Below are 20,761 nucleotides of genomic sequence, written 5' to 3'. Positions count from 1 at the left end.
CAGCTCTGCACACAATCTTAGCAGCACTGGGAAGGTGTCACTCACCGGCTGCACAAGGCAGCCGGGAACTCTCACCTGTGAATCAGTGACAGAGAATCTGGTGGGGCAGGTTCCAAGGCTACATGGGGTTTGTTTGCCCGAAGATTTCTCACTGCTGCCTACTGGGAGGGAGACGTCCCACCCTTGGCAAACATGAAAGCACTCTTCCTTCTTTCCTTTTGCAGACAGGACCACACATACAGACTGTTCTTGGAGCTACTCCATTTTTTTTTCCCTTATGGCTTGCCTTGTTTTCCCTTTTACCCTAGGGTGAAACTCCAGCTATGCACTTTCTCCTCCTGGTTTCAGGTGAGGAGTCCGAATTGTGGGTATTGTAGTTCTCTTGCCATTCAGGATTTCCGGCTGGGCAGCCTCGGAACCATGCAGGTGGGACTTCAAGTCCCAGGTGGCTGTGCAAACAGACCTGCAGGTGCCCGCCCACAGCAGGGCACATTTGAAGAGAGGAGTTCGGTGTAGTAGAGTGACTTCCATTCACTAAAACAATGTGCCAGAACTGAAGAAGCTGGGGCTGCCTTCCACGAAAGTAAGTGTCGCTCTTTAAAAAATAATATTCCTCTCACCCTCGATATGTGCTACACACTAGGAAGCTGTGTGTTGGTCGGAAGAATTTAATGCAATAATTGCTTCTTCCTTCCCAAGAACTGCTGGAGAAAACAGAAGGTAACTGGTATTCGGTGGGCTCGTGGCACGTGGGTTAGAATAAGCCTTGAGACACAGCTAGAGTACCACCCTGAGACATGGTTTTTAGGATAAGTTAGTTCACAAAAATCCATGAGGACCACATGGACTGTTAAGAATTAAATGTGAACAAAAAGAACAGCTCTGACTTGTTTGAAATACGTAGAGGGCTAAAATCCTTTAGAAATTCAAATATTTCAAAGGCATTCAAGTGTAGTGAAGACTGTAGACTTTGGTAAGTTGGATTCCGTGGCCCCCACAGCTGAATGAATTTGCGGCCTTTGGCAAGGCGTTTTACCCTGTAAAACCTTATCTTTCTCACCTGTGAAGTGGGTATAACCTACATCATTGAGTGGATAGCCATGAATTAGCTTAGTGCATTGTACTAACACAGATGGTTACATAGCAACTGACTCAGGATAACTTGGCTTCATCCTGATGAGGTTTCATTTACTCTTGAAAAATAGATCAAAGAGACACAATGACAAACACCATGGGATTCCACTTAGAGGGGCTATCTAGATGAGTCATGGTCACAGAGACCCAGAGTGGTGGTGGCCAGGAGGAAACACAGCATGTGTAGTGGGGACCGAGTTTCACTTTCTGCCGATGAAAATGCCCTGGAGATTGTTTGCACAATATAGTAAATGTACTTAGCACTACTGAACCTCACACTTATCAGTGGTTTAGGCAGTGGGTGTATTTTTTTTAACCATAATTTAAAATAGGAGCAAAGAGCAATAGGTGAAAAATCTGGTGCTTCCCATTTATCAAAGTCTCCTTGATTCTTTTAAATATTTCTTATGTTTTTTTTTTTTAAGTTTTGTTTATTAGAGAGAGAGAGAGATTTTTCCCTCTGTTAGTTTATTCCCACAATGCTTGCAGTGGCCAAGGCTAGGCTAGGCCAAAGCCAGGATACTGGAAATCCATCTGGGTGTCCCATATGAATGGCAGGGACCCAAGTACTTGAGCCACCACTTGCTGCCTCCTAGGGTGCTAATTAGCAGGAAACTGGATCCAAAGAGGACCAGGGATTTGAATCAGGCACTTTGACATGAGATGCTGGCATACCAAGCCGCATGTTAACTTTTGTGCCAAACACTTATCCCTTTTTTGGACAGGCAGAGTGGACAGTGAGAGAGAGAGACAGAGAGAAAGATCTTCCTTTTGCCGTTGGTTCACCCTCCAATGGCCGCTGCAGCCAGCGCACTGTGACTGGCACACCGCGCTGATCCGATGGTAGGAGCCAGGAGCCAGGTGCTTTTCCTGGTCTCCCATGGGGTGCAGGGCCCAAGCACCTGGGCCATCCTCCACTGCACTCCCTGGCCACAGCAGAGAGCTGGCCTGGAAGAGGGGCAACCGGGACAGAATCCGGCGCCCCAACCGGGACTAGAACCCGGTGTGCCAGCGCCGCTAGGCGGAGGATTAGCCTAGTGAGCCGCGGCGCCTCTTTTAAACATCTCTAAGTTCATATTCAGTGGGTCGAAGCCAGGGTCGACATTGAACTCCCTGTGTTAGTGCCTCTTTTTCACATTATGGTGATGACACGGTACCGGTGTTGCATTTTTAGGCATATTCATAAAGTCATCTCAATCTTCGGACCTAAGTGATAATCGATAATCCTTTTATGCCATCTTTAACTTAATTATGTGATGATCTTTAATTTGGAACAGTGGGGCTGGTGTTTGAAGCAAAGATTAAGACCCCAAGTGAGCGGCCAGTGCCGTGGCTCACTTGGCTAATCCTCTGCCTGTGGTGCCAGCACCCCTGGTTCTAGTCCCGATCGGGGCGCTGGATTCTGTCTGGGTTGCTCCTTTTTCAGTCCAGCTCTCTGCTGTGGCCCAAGTCCTTGGGCCCTGCACCTGCATGGGAGACCAGGAGGAAGCACCTGGCTCCTGGCTTTGGAGATGTAGCAGCCACTTTGGGGTTGAACCAAAAAACCAAATGGGGCTCTCTTTGTCTATCTGCCTCTGTCTCTCAAATAAATAGATAAAAATAATAAATAATTTACACTGGTGATTTTTAATATGATTTCATGGATAGCATTCAGAATCGAGGAATTTTTAAGTCGTAATTATTAGTTACAATTTATGAGCCGGTGCCGCGGCTCAATAGGCTAATCCTCTACCTTGCGGCGCCGGCACACCGGGTTCTAGTCCTAGTCGGGGCACCGGATGCTGTCCCGGTTGCCCCTCTTCCAGGCCAGCTCTCTGCTGTGGCCCGGGAAGGCAGTGGAGGATGGCCCAAGTGCTTGAGCTCTGCACCCGCATGGGAGACCAGGAGAAGCACCTGGCTCCTGGCTTTGGATTAGCATGGTGCGCTGGCCGCAGTGTGCCAGCCGTGGCGGCCATTGGAGGGTGAACCAATGGCAAAAGGAAGACCTTTCTCTCTGTCTCTCTCACTATCCACTCTGCCTGTCAAAAAAAAAAAAATAGTTATAATTTACTTCAAAGCTTTAATCACAACTCATTTATAATACTTAAGTATAGTATTTGTTCCAGTTTGCTCAACTTCCCTGTAGTTAATTTATAAATGGAATACTTTTATCTGTATCTGTCTTATTGCTAATAATGACTATTAAGAAAACATTTGTTAGGGGTCAGTGTTGTGGCATAGCAGGTAAAACCTCTGCCTGCAATACTGGCGTCTCATATGGGCACCAGTTCAAATCCTGTTTGCTCCACTTCCAATCCAGCTCCCTGCTAATGTGCTTGCAAAAGCAGGGGAAGATGGTCTGAGTACTTGTGCCCCTTAAACCCACATAGGAGACCTGGAAGAAGCTCCTGGCTTCATCCTGGCCCAGCCTCAGCTATTATAGCCATTTGAGGGGTAGAAGAGAGTACAGGAAATTTCTCTCTCTCTCTCTCTGTCTCTCTCTCTCTCTCTGCCTTTCAAATAAGTAACTAATCTTAAAAAAGACTAAGCATCCCCTATAGTATTTGGTGATAACTGAAGGTGATAATGGCTGATATTCATGATGAATGTGCCAAGTTTTGTGTGTGTTATGCTGTATAAACTTCAGACTGTTCAGGGGCTTGGCCATCAAGCTATGTGGCATCAAGGTAAAAAATACAGTTGGAGGAAAACTTGCAGCAGCACTGAACCTACAGCACACACTTCTGGAAAAGGCAACACTGTCATTGAATGTGGTCTCCTATGGTCTTTTCTCAGAGGGTCATTTCTTCATCTGACAAGGATTTATAGCAATTCCCCAATGTTCTCCCACTGAGCTGGGCCTAGATGTTAGAAGAGTGACTCAGCACAGGCCCTTGTGGGGATGCTTATCTGCTGGAGGAGATAAGACCCTGAATAGTCTAGGGAGGAAGTGCTGGTCCATCAGTCACTCGCTGTTCCTGGAGTCACTCGCGTTAATCCCACCCCATAGAAGGTGTGATGCTCTGTATCAGGGGATTAAAAAGAGTCCTCCATAAATCTTGCCTTAATCACTAGAGGCCAGAGAAAATAAACTTCAGAGCTTGCATGTGAGTCATTGAAAAGTAGAGTGGAGTGACCTCCAAACCACAGAGCAGCCACGGCCCCGGGTCTGCCAGCAGAAGGAGCAGGCGTTGTGCACTGAGTTCCATGAGCACACCTGCGCCGGGAGGGCAGGACTCCAGCCAGGCTCTGTGTGTGTGTGTGTGTGTGTGTGTGTGTGCAGAGCTGAGATTGGCAGAGAGGTGTGGAGAGACAACCTCATGGACCCAACTGATTCCCAACTTCACATGCATGAGTTGATGTTTGGCAACATAGACAGCAGGATACGCACAAGTAACATTGAAATGACAGACGGAGAATGTTTTCAACTTCTTTTCAGTTCTTCAGGGATACATTTTGTTGTTATGGTTTGAAGATGCTTCTGACTTTTTAAAGCTTCCTACAGAGGTGGGGAGCCTTTTTTTCTGCCAAGGGCCGTTTGGATATTTATAACATCATTTGCAGGCCATGCAAATCTACCCACTTGAAAACCAACCTGCTGTAGATGTGTATTGAGTTTCGAGTAATGCCTGCAGTTGCCTTCTTAAGACCAGAACAAATGATTTCACAGGCTTTGAGTTCCTGCCCCTGAAAATGACAGACTTCAGTGGGCCAAAAGTACTTATGTACTTTAACAACTTTTTAAAAAATATTTATTTATTTATTTGAAAGTTGAGTTACACAGAGAGAGAAGGAGAGGTAGAGACAGAGAGGTCTTCCATCTACTGGTTCCACTGGCTGCAATGGCCGGAGCTGCGCCGAACCGAAGCCAGGAGCCAGGAACTTCCTCCAGGTCTCCCACATGGGTGCAGGGGCCCAAGGACTTGGGCCATCTTCTACTGCTTTCCCAGGCCACAGCAGAGAGCTGGATCAGAAGTGGAAAAGCCGGGACTCGAACCAGCGTTCATATGGGATGCCAGCACTGCAGGCAGCAGCTTTACTCACTTCACCACAGCGCCAGCCTCCATATTTAACAACTTTTAAAATGACATTGATTTTCATAGTTATCACTCATTTGTTGCAATAGATACTGATTTTTCTGTTTATAGAACTAATAGAAATTAACCTCTAAAAATACATCTCTGAGTTGAAAGACCACAGGTGTGTGAGTGGATTTACAGAAAACGCTTAGGAATAACTAGCTTAGATGGTCATTGGTAATGGAAAAATCACAGGATACCTTAATGCCTGAAGTTTGGGAAAACATGGAAGTTGTGGTAATGTCAAAACCAGAAAATGAATCGAAGAGGCTCTTCCTGTGTGCAGTGAGAAGTGAGGATATTAGGTGATCTACAGGGTGGTTTTGAATGGTGCAGCTGGTAAAAGGTGGCGTGGAAGCTTCAACTGGATTTGCACTCGGCTTCTCCATGGCAGAGTTCAAAGGGGACCCTCTCCCCTACCCTGCCCCTTGAGAGCTGAGATTTAAGAGCTTTTCCCCAGGCAAAGGCTCCCAGCGTGGCTGGAACACAGAGATCACTTTGGAAACAAGTGCTAATAATTGAGCATAAGTAAATGAGGGGCACTGGAAACTAAGATGGAAAAGGAGAGAAGGATGGAGGAGTTGATTAAAAGCAAATGTTGCCTCTCTGTAACTCTGCCTTTCAAATAAATAAATCAATCTTAAAAAAAAAAAAAAAAAAGGAAATGTGATCGGGACCAGTATTACACCTGTGGTGCCGGCATCCCATATAGGCTCCCGTTCTAGTCCCCGCTGCTCCTCTTCTGATCCAGCTCTCTGCTATGGCCTAGGAATGCAGCAAAGGATTGCCTAATGCTTGGGCCCCTGCACTCGTGTGAGAGACTTGGAAGAAGCGCCTGGTTCCTGGCTTCAGATCGGCCCAGCTCTGGCCATTGTGGCCATTTGGGGAGTGAACCATTGGATGGAAGACCTCTCTCTTTGTTTCTCCCTCTCTTTGTCTGTAATTCTACCTCTCAAATAAATAAGTAAAATATTAAAAAAAAAAAAAAGAAGCGATGTGATCATAATAACAGCAAGCACAACAGAGGTGATGCCCTTGAGCTTGGTGGCCTGGAAGAGTGGCTATGGTACTGAGGAGAGAGGGTCTCACACAAACTGTACTCTGCATCTCGGGTGGTCTGAAATGCAGTTGAGAAGGGGCCTTTGAGCAGAAGGGAAAATGGTGTTTTAACCGTGTGAAATCGGAATTCCAGAGGGATTGGGAAATGGGGTAGAAAGCCCACCCCTACAGAAATGAAACCTAGCCTCACTCTTCCTCCTGCTCCCTCAAGGATTTCGGGGACAGAAGCTGAAGAAATGGAATGCTTAGGAACCCGCGGATGGGAAGGCAGAGGAAGGGCAGCTTGTCCTCCCAAGGTTCTGTTTTCTTTTTTTTGGGGGGGGGGGGTCTCTGTTTAAAAAGTTTATTGATTTTCTTTTTTTTTTTAACTTTTATTTAATGAATATAAATTTCCAAAGTACAGCTTATGGATTACAATGGCTCCCCCCCCATGACTTCCCTCCCACCCGCAACCCTCCCCTTTCCTTCTCCCTCCCCCCTTCCATTCACATCAAGATTCATTTTTAAAAATTTTATATAATCAAGTATATACTATTCATCTGCAACTTGCTCACTTACCATTGTTTGAGATTAATCTATGTTGAGTCTTATGAACACTTACTTGTTTTCAAAACTATGAAATTTTGCTATCAGAAAAATATCAGAAGTAGCTCCATAAATTTTTCACTATATTCTTCTTTGTGTATAAATGTAAAAATTATACTAGTAATATTTATAAGAATAGATTAGCTAGGCCACAGACATGTGTATCTTTAACTTTGTGAAATATTGAGAATTGGTTTCCAAAATATTTATACCTCATTATATTCTCAGCCAAAATTTTATTTTATTATATTTGAGAGGGAGGTGTGGAGGGGTGGAGAGAGAGAGAATTAGGCCAAGCAGCAGACATGTCCTTGAAAGTCAATCCAGCTCTCCCAGGTGGGCAGGGGCCAGCTACTTGAGCCATCTCCACTGCCTCTCAGCGTCTGCAATGGCCTGAAGCTGGAGTCAGGAGTTGGGATTTGGACCCAGGTCTTCTGATACGGAATCTCTACTGTCATCTTAATTCCCGAGACAAACACTAGCATTTGGCCTTAAATGAATTTCCTTGTTTTTCAGCCTCTAGTGCTACAGGTTGATTAACTCTTCATTTGACAGACATACACTCTAGTATTAATTATGTGAATGGCAATACTAATAATATATCAAAAACAACTGTTAACATCCATTGGATGATTACTATGCATTAACTTCTTTAATTACTTTACCTTATTTGATTAATTTTGGCTGGAAAATAGCAATATTACACGTCATATAGAGATGAAGAAAGTGATTCACAGAAATTGTTTTGTCAGTAGTTAGTAGAGATTATGGCTTTTGTGTCTTATTGATCTGTTCCAGCTATACAGGCAGGAAAAGAGAGATAGGAGCTCTGGGAGGAGAGACACAAAAGTATTCTAGTCTTCAATTCTCTCAAGTTTAGAATCTGGTTAAGAATGTCAAAAAAGCAAGCATAAATTATGGGGGTTGTAGAATATGCACTGTGTGTGTACTCAAGAGAATTTCATTTTCCTGGAAAGATTGGAAAATGAATCTTCCAGGTGATCAAAGTCTTGGAGACTTGAGAAAGGAGGTTGAGGAGGCAAAATATGAAAATATGGAGAAAGAGAAAGTTCAGGATATATGCAAGAAAGCTCATTTACCCAAGCATTAATTCCATAAATCATTTCTGAGCATCTGCTCTATGATAGGCACTGAACTATTCTGGGATACAGAAGTAAGTAAGAGAGATACCATCTCTCTCCATATATGAGTGTTGGAGAAGCAGTCTTTGGGGGTATGGGGAAAAGAGTATGAAGCAAATAAGACAAAAAAAGTAGATATTTCTAATTTTGAAGGATTTTCAAGTGTTAGCCTAAGCAGTTTCAAATATTTCCAAAGGTAGTAGGAAATCCACTAGTCAATGTGAACTGAGTGGCATCTTTTAGTTATTTATTCAGTCAACACTTATTCTACCTGTATTTAGCTTAGTTCTGGGGACATGGGCATTTGCAGTGCAAGTGGCAAATATGTATATAAAATGTGTAATAAAATGTGGAGCTAAGTCAGATGCTTGCACAGGATAGAGGTGCCTAATGCAGGCTGGGGAAATGTGATGAGAGGGAGGGCTGGTGGGAGAGACCCCAAGACACTTCTTTTTTTTTAAAGATTTATTTTATTTATTTGAAAGACAGAGTTGCAGAGAGAGAGAGAGAGAAATAGAGACAGAGAGAGACATCTTCCATCTTGCTGGTTCACTCCCCAGATGGCTGCAATGGCCAGAACTAAGCTGATCTGAAGCCAAGAGCCAGGAGCTTCCTCTGCGTCTCCCATGCAGGTGCAGGGTCCCAAGGACTTGGGCCATCTTCTACTACTTACATAGCAGAGAGCTGGATTGTAAGTGGAGCAACTGGGACTCAAACCTGAACCCATATTGGATGCCAGTGCTACAGGCCAAGGCTTTAACACACTAAGCCACAGCACCAGCCCCAAGACACTTCTTCTTGAATAAAGGATGTTGACTGAAGAAATTTGACAACTGGATTTAGTTTTTCTTTTTGTGATGTTAACAGTGTTGTGTGGGAGTGAGCATTTGGCCTAGAGGTTAAGTCTCTTTAGGATGCCCATGTTCCATACTAGGATGTCTGGGTTCAATACCTAGTTCTGGCTTCTGATTCCAACTTCTTACTGATGTATATCCTAAAAGGAAATAGGTGATGGCTCAAGTAGTTGGTTTCCTGCCACACACATGGCATACCTGGGTTGTGTTCCTGGCTTCCAGCTTCAGCCCAGCCCAGAGTCAATCCATTGCAGGCATTTGGGGAGTGAATCAGCAGGTGGGATCTCATCTGCCCCTCATTATGCCTCTCAAAGAAACAAATAAACATTTAAAAAATAATGGAAGCATCTTTAAAATAAAGCAAACAATATTGTGTGTTCACTGTTTAAAATTTGAGAACCAACCCATACCAAGGATGCACACTGTTACATTTTATGTGTATATCCTATTAACCTCTACATCTATACTAATAGGTGTAAATAGATATTAAGGATAAATAATTGATGTGATATTTTTAGTTCACTGCATTGCATAATATGTATTTTGATAGCATTATATGTTCTGTAACAAAGTTTTAAATTGCGTACTTGTGTGACATGTTAAAATTTTGGCTGTCCTCTCCTAATGAAAATATCTGAGTTTCTTTTATTTTTATTAGACAGGCAGAGTTAGACTGTGAGGGAGAGAGAGACAGAGAGAAAGGTTTTCCTTCCGTTGGTTCACCCCACAAATGGCTGCTAGGGCCGGCGCACTTGCGCCCATCCAGCCATAAGCCAGATGATTTTTCCTGATCTCCCACGTGGGTGCAGGTGCCCAAGCACTTGAGCCATTGTCCACTGCCTTCCCAGGCCACAGCAGAGAGCTGGACTGGAAGAGGAGCAACCGAGACTAGAACCCAGCACCCATATGGGATCACAGTGCTGCAGGTGGAGGACCAAGTGAGCCACGGCGCCGGCCTGAGTTTCTTAAAATATTCCAATAATTACCATTCATTATCAATGAATAATACCATGTTGAACATCACGGTGCAAAAAATCTTAGGCCACACCTGATCTTATTTTAAGATAAATTTTTTGAAATTGTAGTGCAAGTCACAGTACCCATAATAATTCCTAACCATACTATACAAGAGAAGCAAAGTCTTTTTAGAATATTTAACAACAGGAGTGGGCATGTGGCCTTGTGGTTAAGACATCTATGTCCCATGTCAGAGTACCTGGCTTTGAGGCCCAGCTCAATCTCCTGGCTCCAGCTTCCTGATATTGCAGATGTAAGAAACAGCAGTGATACAATTCAGTTCTGACCACCATGTGGAGACCTGGATTGAATTTCTAGTTCCTGGCTTTGGTCTCAGCCTACCCTTCGCTCTTGCAAGCTTTGGGGAGAGTGAATCTGCAGGTGGGGCACCTCTCTCTCCTCCCTCTCTCTCCCTGCCTCTCTGCCTGTGTGTGAGCCTGTGTGTATGAGTTGCGTTTCAAACAAACAAAAACCAAAAAGAATGTTTAGGAATAGTATGAAACTTGAATTTTTTTTTTTTTTTAACAGGCAGAGTGGACAGTGAGAGAGAGAGACAGAGAGAAAGGTCTTCCTTTGCCGTTGGTTCACCCTCCAATGGCTGCTGTGGCTGGTGCACCACACTGATCCGAAGCCAGGAGCCAGGTACTTATCCTGGTCTCCCATGGGGTGCAGGGCCCAAGCACTTGGGCCATCCTCCACTGCACTCTCGGGCCACAGCAGAGAGCTGGCCTGGAAGAGGGGCAACCGGGACAGAATCCGTCGCCCCGACCGGGACTAGAACCCGGTGTGCCAGCGCCACAAGGCAGAGGATTAGCTTATTGAGCCGTGGCACCAGCCTGAAACTTGAATTTTTAGATCACCCTGGAAATACTGTGAAGAGAGTACAAAATAGACTAAAGCAGTGTGTGTGTTGCAGAAATCTAATTGAGAAAAATAAAATCTGCTCCTGTGAAAAGGAGTTGGTCTTGGGATGCAGAATATCTTAGAAATGTTAATTTTGCAAAAAATTAATGAATTAGGGACAGTGGCTGGGAGGGGGCAGAAGGGTGTAAAACTAATCATGGATTATCTCCAGGGTTTCCTGTATAGATGGGGGTGTTAGGTCCTTTAGATAGGGAAGGTAGAGAAACAGGGTTGTGAGGAAAATTAGGTGAGTTGAATTGAAGCTGGGGACATAGGTGTGTCCATCCACATGGAGGAATTCTGTAAGTGATTGGACAGATCTCTGAGTCCTCAGGGGTGGAAATGGGTTAGATAGACAAGGAGACGGCAGTTCCTACAGCCATGGGTGTGGATGACTTTCCCAGGGAAAGTAGCTGCAGCCTGAGACAGAGAGGCTCAGGTTGGTGTCCTCTGATGCAATGAGAAGACTGAGAAATGGGAAGAAATCAAGTGGCTGGAAGAGTAACCAAGACAAGGGAGGAGCACTTTTCAAGAAGGGAGAAGCTGACAGTGTCATGTGGTGCACTGAGGCCAAGAGTGTCATGTGGTGCACTGAGGCCAAGAGAGAATGAAAGATGCTCTTTGAATTTCATGGGAAGCCTTGTCCAGGACAATCGCAGTAGAGTGACAGTTCAGGCACCAGAATGCCATGAGGAGACTTGTGCTTCAGGAAGACGATGCTCATGGCAGTGGGTAGAACAGCATAGGAAAGGAAGAGACAAGGAAGTAGGACGGGGACTCCAGGAAAGAGAGAAGCAGGTCCAAATCAGGGCAAGTGCCATGGTGTCCGGTAGAAAGAGACTGTGTGTTAGGGTTCAGGAAGAAGTTAGCAATGACGTGAGAGAAAGAGGATGGCCTTCAAGAGGGCTCCAAGAATTAACACAAAACACTGGGGAGATTGTGAAACCATCAATGAAGGTAGAGTTTGGGGATGGGGGGAGCAGGCATTTTTGTTGGTGGAGATAAGGAAGTAGAGATGTGTTGATTTGAAGTGTACATGGAGATAACAGAGTGGATGGACAGCATTCACCCAGAGACCTCCTGCAGGTGGATTGTATAGTTCTGCAGCTCCAGGGAGAGAGCTAAGGCAAAGAAAAAAATTAGCAAGCTTTTCTCCTAAAAAATGGGATTTGGAATCAGGGGAAAGGCTGGAACATCTCAAAGAGAATACTGATAGCAAGAAGAGACCAAAAAGCCTTGGGGGTATTCTAATAAGTGGGTGACTTAGGAGGAGCCACTGAACAGAACAAGGGTGGATGATCAAAGCAGTAGTGGAAAAATCACTAGAGTCAGAAGTCAACAAAGCAGGAGATGGGAGGTTATAGGAAATTGAGGTCTTGGCCAAGCCAGGTGCACAGGTCAAGCACGAAGAGGACCAAGAGATCCAGTTAGGAACTGTGCTTTTTCTGACTGTTGCTTTGTCCTGAAAAATGCATTTTTACACTATTCACTCTAATACTAGGATTTATCTTGCCTCCACTTATTTGTTTGCAATTTGTCCCCATTTTTTTTGGCATAGGATCAAATGTTTATCTTTGTTTAACTCTATAGGATAGATTCCAATTTTTTTTCTTCTGACTGAAGGAAATATGTTATGATCAAGTTATCGCTAGACATGAACTTATTTTGATGTCATGAAAACTTATCATAGGTAAAGCTTTATGTTTCATTTCATAGTTTTGCTTTTGCATTCTAAAGAAAAGAGAAGGTATTGATTGGTATATCAAATTTTGTTTGCTGACAATTTCCCCTTGATAGCTATAGGATAAATTTGATTCTGGAACCTTAGACTCAGATACTAGGAAGGACCTCACAGGGTGCAGTCACTCTTCGCAAGGTCATCCTCTTGTTGGATAATTTTAACCAATAAAAAAGCAGTAAAAATTACTTGCTTTTGAATATCAAGGATGAAGCATGATTTATCAAGTGTATAGGTTAATTCCTGTTTGTTTTCATGTGGATTATAAATTTGTAGTTGAATGCAGATGTCCTATTATGCCTGTAAGTCACTGCATTTGTCTGTTCTCCCCTGAAAAGCTGTTTATAACAGCACACCCACTTATTTAAAAAAAAAGAAACATAAACTCCCTTATTCCACCTTTGGTGTTTCATTCAGTTTTCCAAGGATTGATGTTATAAACAAGATGGTCAATTATGTGCGAAGTGCTTTACACTTGGATTTGGATTGAGACACAAATGCCTTAGAACGTCAGGAAAAGAAAATTTTGTAGACATTATGTCAAGCAGAAAGAATTGAAAATTACAGTTTCAAAAACTGAGAAATGAACACAGGCTTCAATATACACATGTATTCAAATATATATACAAAGATAAGAAGAAAAACTTGAAATTATTATTATATGTATTTAAAGAATCCAAATAACACAAAGCATATACTGCACATGTCTCCTATTTTAAATTTCAAATGGAAGCACATCTGGCTTTCTTTTTTTTTTTTCATTTTTTTTTTTTTTTTGACAGGCAGAGTGGACAGTGAGAGAGAGAAACAGAGAGAAAGATCTTCCTTTTTCCGTTGGTTCACCCCCAATGGCTGCTGCGGCCAGTGCACCGCGCTGATCCGAAGCCAGGAGCCAGGTGCTTCCTCCTGGTCTCCCATGCAGGTGCAGGGCCCAAGCACTTGGGCCATCCTCCACTGCACTCCTGGGCCACAGCAGAGAGCTGAACTGGAAGAGGAGCAACCGGGACAGAATCCGGCACCCAGACTGGGACTAGAACCCGGGGTGCTGGCGCCGCAGGCAGAGGATTAGCCTATTGAGCCGCGGCTCCAGCCCTGGCTTCCTTTTTAAACATAACACGTTTTAATGATGGCCCTCGATTGCTTAGGAAGTTACCACTTTTCTTTTTCACCATGATTATGTAATTTCCCCACCTTTAGCTATTATTACCAGCGAGACAGTGCTCATTTTTTGCATACTAACAGAATGTTAAATTAGAAAACTAAGCTAAGATTCTAAGATGATAAATTTCAGATACCCGAAAGAGATATCTGGTAAACATCCCAACTGGAAATATTTTCACAGTTCTTGAGCTTCTCACTGACTTCCAGGTTGCATCAAAATCTAAAGCAGGAATGAACACTGCAATGATTTTGTCAGAACAATTTTTGGAAGGCTGTCTTCATATAGTGGGGTCGAGATGAGGGGAGCTTTCTCATCAAGCCAAGTGGAAATGGCTTTATTGTGTATTCCAGCAGAGCTTGGTGTGTTTCACTGCCGGGAAAGCAGAGCTCAGGCAGGTAGAGGTGATTTAAGAATTGGATGCATCATTCATTTTGCAGTCACTGTTGTTGAAAACTTCTGAGGATCTTTTGAGGTGCCTGCATGGACCTGTACTCATACACACATATACACATGCACACACATATCCCACACACGTCCACACACCACACACATATGCACACACACATGTACACAGGCACATGCACACAGACATCATATACACAAACACCACCCACATGCACACACATGCTTATCATGAACACATGCATTCACATTAGTATTTTTTTAAATCTAAGTATGACTGGAGGATACATGAGGTTCCTGGGAATTTTCAGCAGTGGTTTTGGGGAAAACTTCTTCCTAGGAATTTTTTTTTTATAGAAGAGTAATTAACAAAAATAAAATCACATTTTATTACTTTGTTTCATCTCAGCAGTTGTGTGTGTGTGTTTTTTTTTTTAAGATTTTATTTACTTATTTGAGAGGTAGAGTTACAGACAGTGAGAGGGGAAAAACAGAGAGAAAGGTCTTCCTTCTGTTGGTTTACTCCCCAAATGGCTACAACGTCCAGAGCTGCACCAATCCGAAGCCAGGAGCTTCTTCTGGGTCTCCCATGCAGGTGCAGGGGCCCAAGCACTTGGGCCATCTTGTACTGCTTTCCCAGGCCAAAGCAGAGAGCTGGATTGGAAGAGGAGCAGCTGGGACTAGAAATGGCACCCATATGGGATGCTGACACCGCAGGTAGAGGATTAACCTACTGTGCCACAGCACCAGCCCCAGGAGTTGTGTTTAAAAAGGTTCACATATACCTTTGACCACATGTAAGTAAAACACCCATGCCTCAACAAGGACCATATCCTAGTCTATGGGTTTCCAGGGCAAAGCTATAGTGAGTTAATTTAGAGTAAAAATAATGGAAACTCAAACAGCTCTCCACTAGACACTTAGGGCTTTAAAAATTTTACTTGATTAAAAACTAAAATGAACAATGCAGTGCCTTTATTGAATAAGCCATATTTCAAGAGTTCCCGTGGTTATTGATTGCCTGATAGGACAGAGCAGATAGAGAAAACTTCTGAAACCAAAGAGCTTTAGGTCCTTATCCCAGGCATTAAACTCTTTAATTCTCACAGAACACAGTGGAAAAGGGATAAACATTAGTCTCACTGAATAGATGTAAAAATGGAAGATCAGAGAGATTTAGGAACTTAACTAGGTATTTTGATCCCACCACTCTCATTCTTCCTTTCACAGTACATTGTTTGACCCTCAACACAAATATAAAATGTAAAATGCACTTCCTTCTGGTTGCAAAAGCCAAAGGGGAATATTAGGAAGCCTGGAAATCCCTTAGCATAAGAGACAGGGCTTTTCTCTATATCATGATTGTTGGTAGGAAGCACAATCTTGTATCCTGCTTCTTGTACTTCCTGTTTACAACTTTATGATTTATTTACAGAGGTGATTGAAAAAAAAAAAAAAAAAGCAAAGCTGTCTGCGTGAATGGGAAAGGTTTTGGACAGCACTTGTGGAGTCCTAAATAATGATGCTCATCTATAGTCTCCCTTCACTTTGATGTGACTCAGAGACTTGGATGTGTGCAGATTGATTGGAGCCCACGTGGGCTCTCTGTTGTCTTTCACAAGACAAATGGAATTCAGCACAGAAACGTTGCTTCACTCCAAGCATCCAGTAGGGTGTGGAGATAACTGTTCTATGAGAAAAAGAAATTCAGGGGTCAACTGTAAAATAACAATGAAAAGCAAGGCCAGCGTGGGTTCAACTGGTGCCTGGAACTAAGGGAGCTGGCTCCTCCTTTTGTGCCATTGTCAGCCCAAGCTCATCAATGAAATCCTGGTGGCCTGGAGTGCAACCCTCAAGGGCCTGGCTTTTAATCCACTGGGGAATTTAGGAGCAGAAAGCAGGGGTGTGAGGGGTTCTGTCGACCTCTCCCCATTCTGATGACCCCTCTCCTACGGGAAGCCACTGTCTCCTTTCCTTGTCTCTAGCTCTGCATCACTTTGGCTCTCCACCTCCTCCAAATGTAAATTGTAAGTTGGATCGTGCCATCCCTTTAAACTCCTCTACACCTTCTTTCTTTGAGGCCCACGTTCAAGTTTCTCATCTTGTTTTATAATCACGTCCTGACCAACCGTTCCTTTCTCTGCATGCTTTCTTCTCATCGCACCCAGAATCCTCTTAACTCTGTCTCTGTCCCTCTCCCACTGCTGTGTCCTGGACCCCAGACCTCTGGCACAGCTTGCTGCTTCCTCACTCTTGTTGAGTCACTCCTGTTTCTACTCCATTGTGAATCACACTCTTTCTTACCAGAAGCACCCTTGCCTTACTTCTCCCTACTGAGTCCTGTGTGGAGCTGGTATTTGACCTAGGACAGCTGCACCACTGGGAGCCATCTCACTAGCACATGATACCATGAGGCAGACAGGCTGAAAGACCCTGTCTGGGCTCACCCATTGCTCAACCCTGGCTCCTTTCTCCTCCCCTCCCTCGAGTTCTGATTGTAGATGCTTCCTCTGAGTCTGATCAACACTCATCAAGGGCCTCCCTATATTTGTTGGACTTCTTCAGATGTCATAACGAACTCCTCTCTCTTAGCATATTTTCTAAAATAAAGAAGCATGCCAATAGAAATCCATCCCACCTGGTACTACCCAGTCATCTTCAAAGACTTTAAAAAAGGAAGATGACAACTCTTTGGTCACTCTTAAGTTGACACTTTCCTGGATGTCGAAAGATAGAAATATTGAGTAACGTGTATGATATGGGTACTATGCCACCAGAATGGACGCTGGCTAGTACATGTCCCTTGGTGTTCTTGTGTCTGTCCACCCTAGCTGGAAGCAGAGGACAGGCAGATATGTATCGCCTGGCCCTTATAAACTTCTAGTGATGGCTAGTTTCTGGTTTTCAGGCTGGGGTGGGCAAGGGCTATCTCAGGAGCCTGACTCGTCATCAGTGGAAATGCTTCTCCCTGGATCACCCAAACAGGAAGTAGGTAATATTGACTGAGTGCATTATTTCGGCTCCCTCTTATGTAATTACATGACTTGATTTCTCATGTCTTGGGTTGCATTTGGCAGTTTCTTAAACCAGAAATTCCCTGTGATTAACCTATGCACCCTTGCCTGTTAAAATTTGACAACAATTTACTTTCTTTTCCAGGATTTGTTGTTAACGACCAGTAAGTTGGTTGAGAATTTTGCTACCAAAGGTCTTTTAGTAATCTCTTTTTCCCTTGAATGTCATCATGTGTTTTCTTCAGTATTTATTATTATTTCGAAATCTAACTTACTAGCGTTTGTTATTGGGAGAGATGTTTTTATATGTTTATCTGCCCTGTTCATTTCCAGTAATCTTTTAAATGAGGTTGTGTGTGTGTGTGTGTGTGGGAGGGAGGGAGGTGCATTGTCACTTGTTTTTTATTCTCAATCTTGTTGATAATTATTAAGATCTGGCCACCTCACCTGAGTTTTACAACTTGATTTACAAGTTCTTTTATGAAAGTCTGCACAACACTACTTTCTTAGTGATTCACTTTCTAGAACACTTAGCTTGATTTTTAGATTTTATTTGTGAAACACTTATTTTTAAAAAATAAACAAGTAATTTTTTTTTAAGCAAAGAAGAGAGTAAGGATTCTTTCTGGGTTACGATCTAAGTGCTCTGTTGTCTCTGCAATGCTTCCTATTTATGCCCAGAACTCTGGCTTATTCTGCTAGCCTACTCGTTAAGACTCTGAAGTGATGGCTTCCTGATCATTGTGCGATGAGCTCTCTGGTGTTGTTGGAAGGGGTGCAATGGGGAGGGTAGTCCTGAAGCAGTCCTTGGCCTCACGCCAGGAGAGTGCCAAAGTCTCCCGTGTACCCAGCACATCCCATCCTGGTGGAACCTTCCCTTTGTTCCAGATAGCTGCAGCTGGCATGGTGCCTGCTTTCTCCACGTGTCTGGGCAGAACATGGTCAAACCATGGACCACATTTCCAACTTAGTGGCTAGCAAATTTCCCTTCTGCTCATTGTGTTTTCTTGTACACGCCTTGTATAAACTACACAATCTGTCAGTGTCTCAATATCTTATCTGCAAATGGAGCTAATAACATTGACTACATTTCTCCTAAGAGAGTCCTGAAGATTAATAAGCTGGCAAGTGTCTAAGGTGATAGACCCTCCATAAATTCCCATGAGTGCTATTACCAACTTCCCTCTGGACTGCCGGAAGAAGAGTGAGGCTCACGTTCTATCCAATATTTATAGAGCTCCGCCTTTAAAAATATTTTATAATGCTTATGAATTTAGAACAGCCTCTTGCCCTGTGCAGTTTCATTATCATGCTTTTATTCATAAACGATTTGGTAGGTGTTCTCTGCAGATCATTTTTGTTGACCCTTCATTATTTTACTAATTCAAATCATTATTCTATTTTGCTGCTGATTTAAAGGATTTATTGAATCGCAAGTCTGCTTGGGTTCTGAGAGATTTTTCCTTTTGTGTGACCTGCATCCTACATTGGTCTTCCTTATCAGGGGGGGCTGGAGAGATTCTAGGTGAGGCTAATTGGGAAAGGGAAACTCCAGAGTGGAGACAGGCCACGGTGGGACTCGAGTTTACCAGGATGCAGCAGGATAATCCAAGGGTGGATCCTGGACAGAATGTTTACTGATCTGGATAAGCCTGAGATGTTTACGTTGGCCCATTGATCCCCTCTCACCCACTGGGAGATCAAGATGCATGAAATGCCAGCTGTGGATTGTTGGCTCTGGCCACAGTTCACACCCCGCGCCAGCAGGGCACCTTGGCTCTTTATCCCTCCATCATCTCTCCTCTGGGAAGATGCCGCATCCTGGTTCAGAGGAGCCCCGGGGCACCAGGGTGATTAGCACCAGGCTCCACCGGCTCCTGAGACAGGGGCTCAGACTTTGCTTTGATCAGTATCTCCCTGGCAATGGTTTACTTCTTTCCCCTATCGCAGGTATCAGACGCCCGTGCTCTTCTGGGGGTTTCCTCCTTACCCCCTCCTTAGTCCTTCCTCCCACTCTCCTCTCCATCTGGGTTGGTCACCATGGCAACTGGGAGAGGCTGCCCCCAGGACTTTGCTGTTTAAGGGTTTCCCCACTAGGGGGTGGTGTTTTCTTATGATCCTTCACATGGTTTCGGCTTTGTTAAATAAGTAAACATTTCTATACACGAAATAACTACATGGCGGGTGGGGGGGTGGGTGGGGGAGGGTAAAAACAGGCTTTTGTATTGTAAGGAATAAAAATGCAAACAACCAAGAAATGGTCGCTTTCAGAGCATTTCTCCTAGAAGCCATGATGCATGAAGCATTCTATTGAAACTTTTCTGTCTTCTCTGAAATTAAATGTCTAGAATCACAACTTCGAATTTTGAAGCTCCTATGTGGCTTCTTAAGCATTCCATGTTCTACCCAAATTTTCTGTGACGTCTTTGTGCATTGTGTAAGTACATTCTATTTTTCAGTTTTGTCTGGAGAAATTGGTAAAATAACACAGGCTCCCAGAATGATTCCGTCCCCAGCTGATTGACAGGGGGAACACAAGAGCACTTTCAGATTTTACTAATTGAATAAGAAAACTTGATATGTGTAATGTTAATGAAAATCAGGTCAATATACGCCCAAGAAAGAAAAACAAGCTGTCACTTAGATTCCACTAAACCTTTATCGTGGTTAAGCTCATTTAACACACAAACAACGCAGCACTCCATGATTCTTTGCCAAGGACATCAACAAGTTTAGGTGCATAAAGAATTGCTAAGGAAAAGCCGGGGACAGAACCAGGTGAAAACAAATCTGAAAAGGACAGAGGACATGCCCTTGCTTCAAAAAAAAAAAAGCTGGACCTGTGAGAAAATAACATTGCTGCCTTGTTAATTCACCGTGCTCTAACTCCCCATTCTCCCACATTAGCCTCTGGAGTTAGCAAAAGGGGTTCCAACTTCACAATTCAGTATCATGTCAATGTAAGCTTGCTGTTTAATTTTTCATGACTTCCTAGTGTCATGACTATTAAAGGGGGTAATAAACACAATAATTAACAGGCTCTCTGGTACACAACAGCTGTCTAATACTGATTGTTCGCTTTTACTATCATTCCAAGTGTTTTGCTGGCCAGTGAACAGTGTGAATGAAGACCTTGATCACAAGCACATGACAATATTATGAGATAAAAGCAGAATACATAAATAACAGTAATATAAATTTCAAAGGGAAAAGAAAGGAATTGGGGAAATATGTGTGTATTGTAACTTAACAATTTGCAGACAGAATACTTGTAACATAAAATTTTCTTTTCTTTCTTTCTTTCTTTTTTTTTTTTTTTTTTTTTTTTTACAGGCAGAGTGGACAGTGTGAGAGAGAGACAGAGAGAAAGGTCTTCCTTTGCCGTTGGTTCACCCTCCAATGACCGCCGCGGCTGGTGCACTGTGCCGATCCAATGGCAGGAGCCAGGTACTTCTCCTGGTCTCCCATGGGGTGCAGGGCCCAAGCACTTGGGCCATCCTCCACTGCACTCTCTGGCCACAGCAGAGAGCTGGCCTGGAAGAGGGGCAACTGGGACAGAATCTGGCGCCCCGACCGGGACTGGAACCCGGTGTGCCGGCGCCGCTAGGCGGAGGATTAGCCTATTGAGCCGTGGCGCCGGCCAACATAAAATTTTCTTGACTTTTACTGTATAGACTTTTTTAAAGATTTATT

The 20,761-nt window shown here is 43.7% G+C and overlaps 1 protein-coding gene across 10 annotated transcripts in view; it reads left to right on the top strand.

Annotated features, from left to right (window-relative positions):
• Window positions 1-418: 418 nt before the first annotated feature.
• The window catches only part of MACC1 (MET transcriptional regulator MACC1), an 81,592-nt gene continuing 61,249 nt past the window's right edge, over window positions 419-20,761 (top strand). For 3 of the 10 annotated variants that reach the window (XM_089315350.1, XM_008261503.5, XM_089315349.1), the window contains exon 1: window positions 425-583. Coding sequence is in view for 2 of the 10 variants with exons in the window: in XM_051852796.3 (XP_051708756.3) it covers window positions 6,493-6,547 (55 nt within the window). In the remaining 8 variants the exon portion in view is untranslated. Of the gene's footprint in view, window positions 584-6,462; window positions 6,548-20,401; window positions 20,516-20,761 lie in introns of all 10 variants that reach the window. The other 7 variants (XM_008261504.5, XM_089315348.1, XM_089315345.1 and 4 more) reach the window with 4 other exon arrangements.

This window comes from Oryctolagus cuniculus, chromosome 16, assembly GCF_051225735.1.
Source record: "Oryctolagus cuniculus isolate XC-2025 breed Fujian yellow rabbit chromosome 16, ASM5122573v1, whole genome shotgun sequence".
Lineage (NCBI taxonomy): Eukaryota > Metazoa > Chordata > Mammalia > Lagomorpha > Leporidae > Oryctolagus > Oryctolagus cuniculus.
This window is presented reverse-complemented; position numbering and strand designations above follow the sequence as displayed.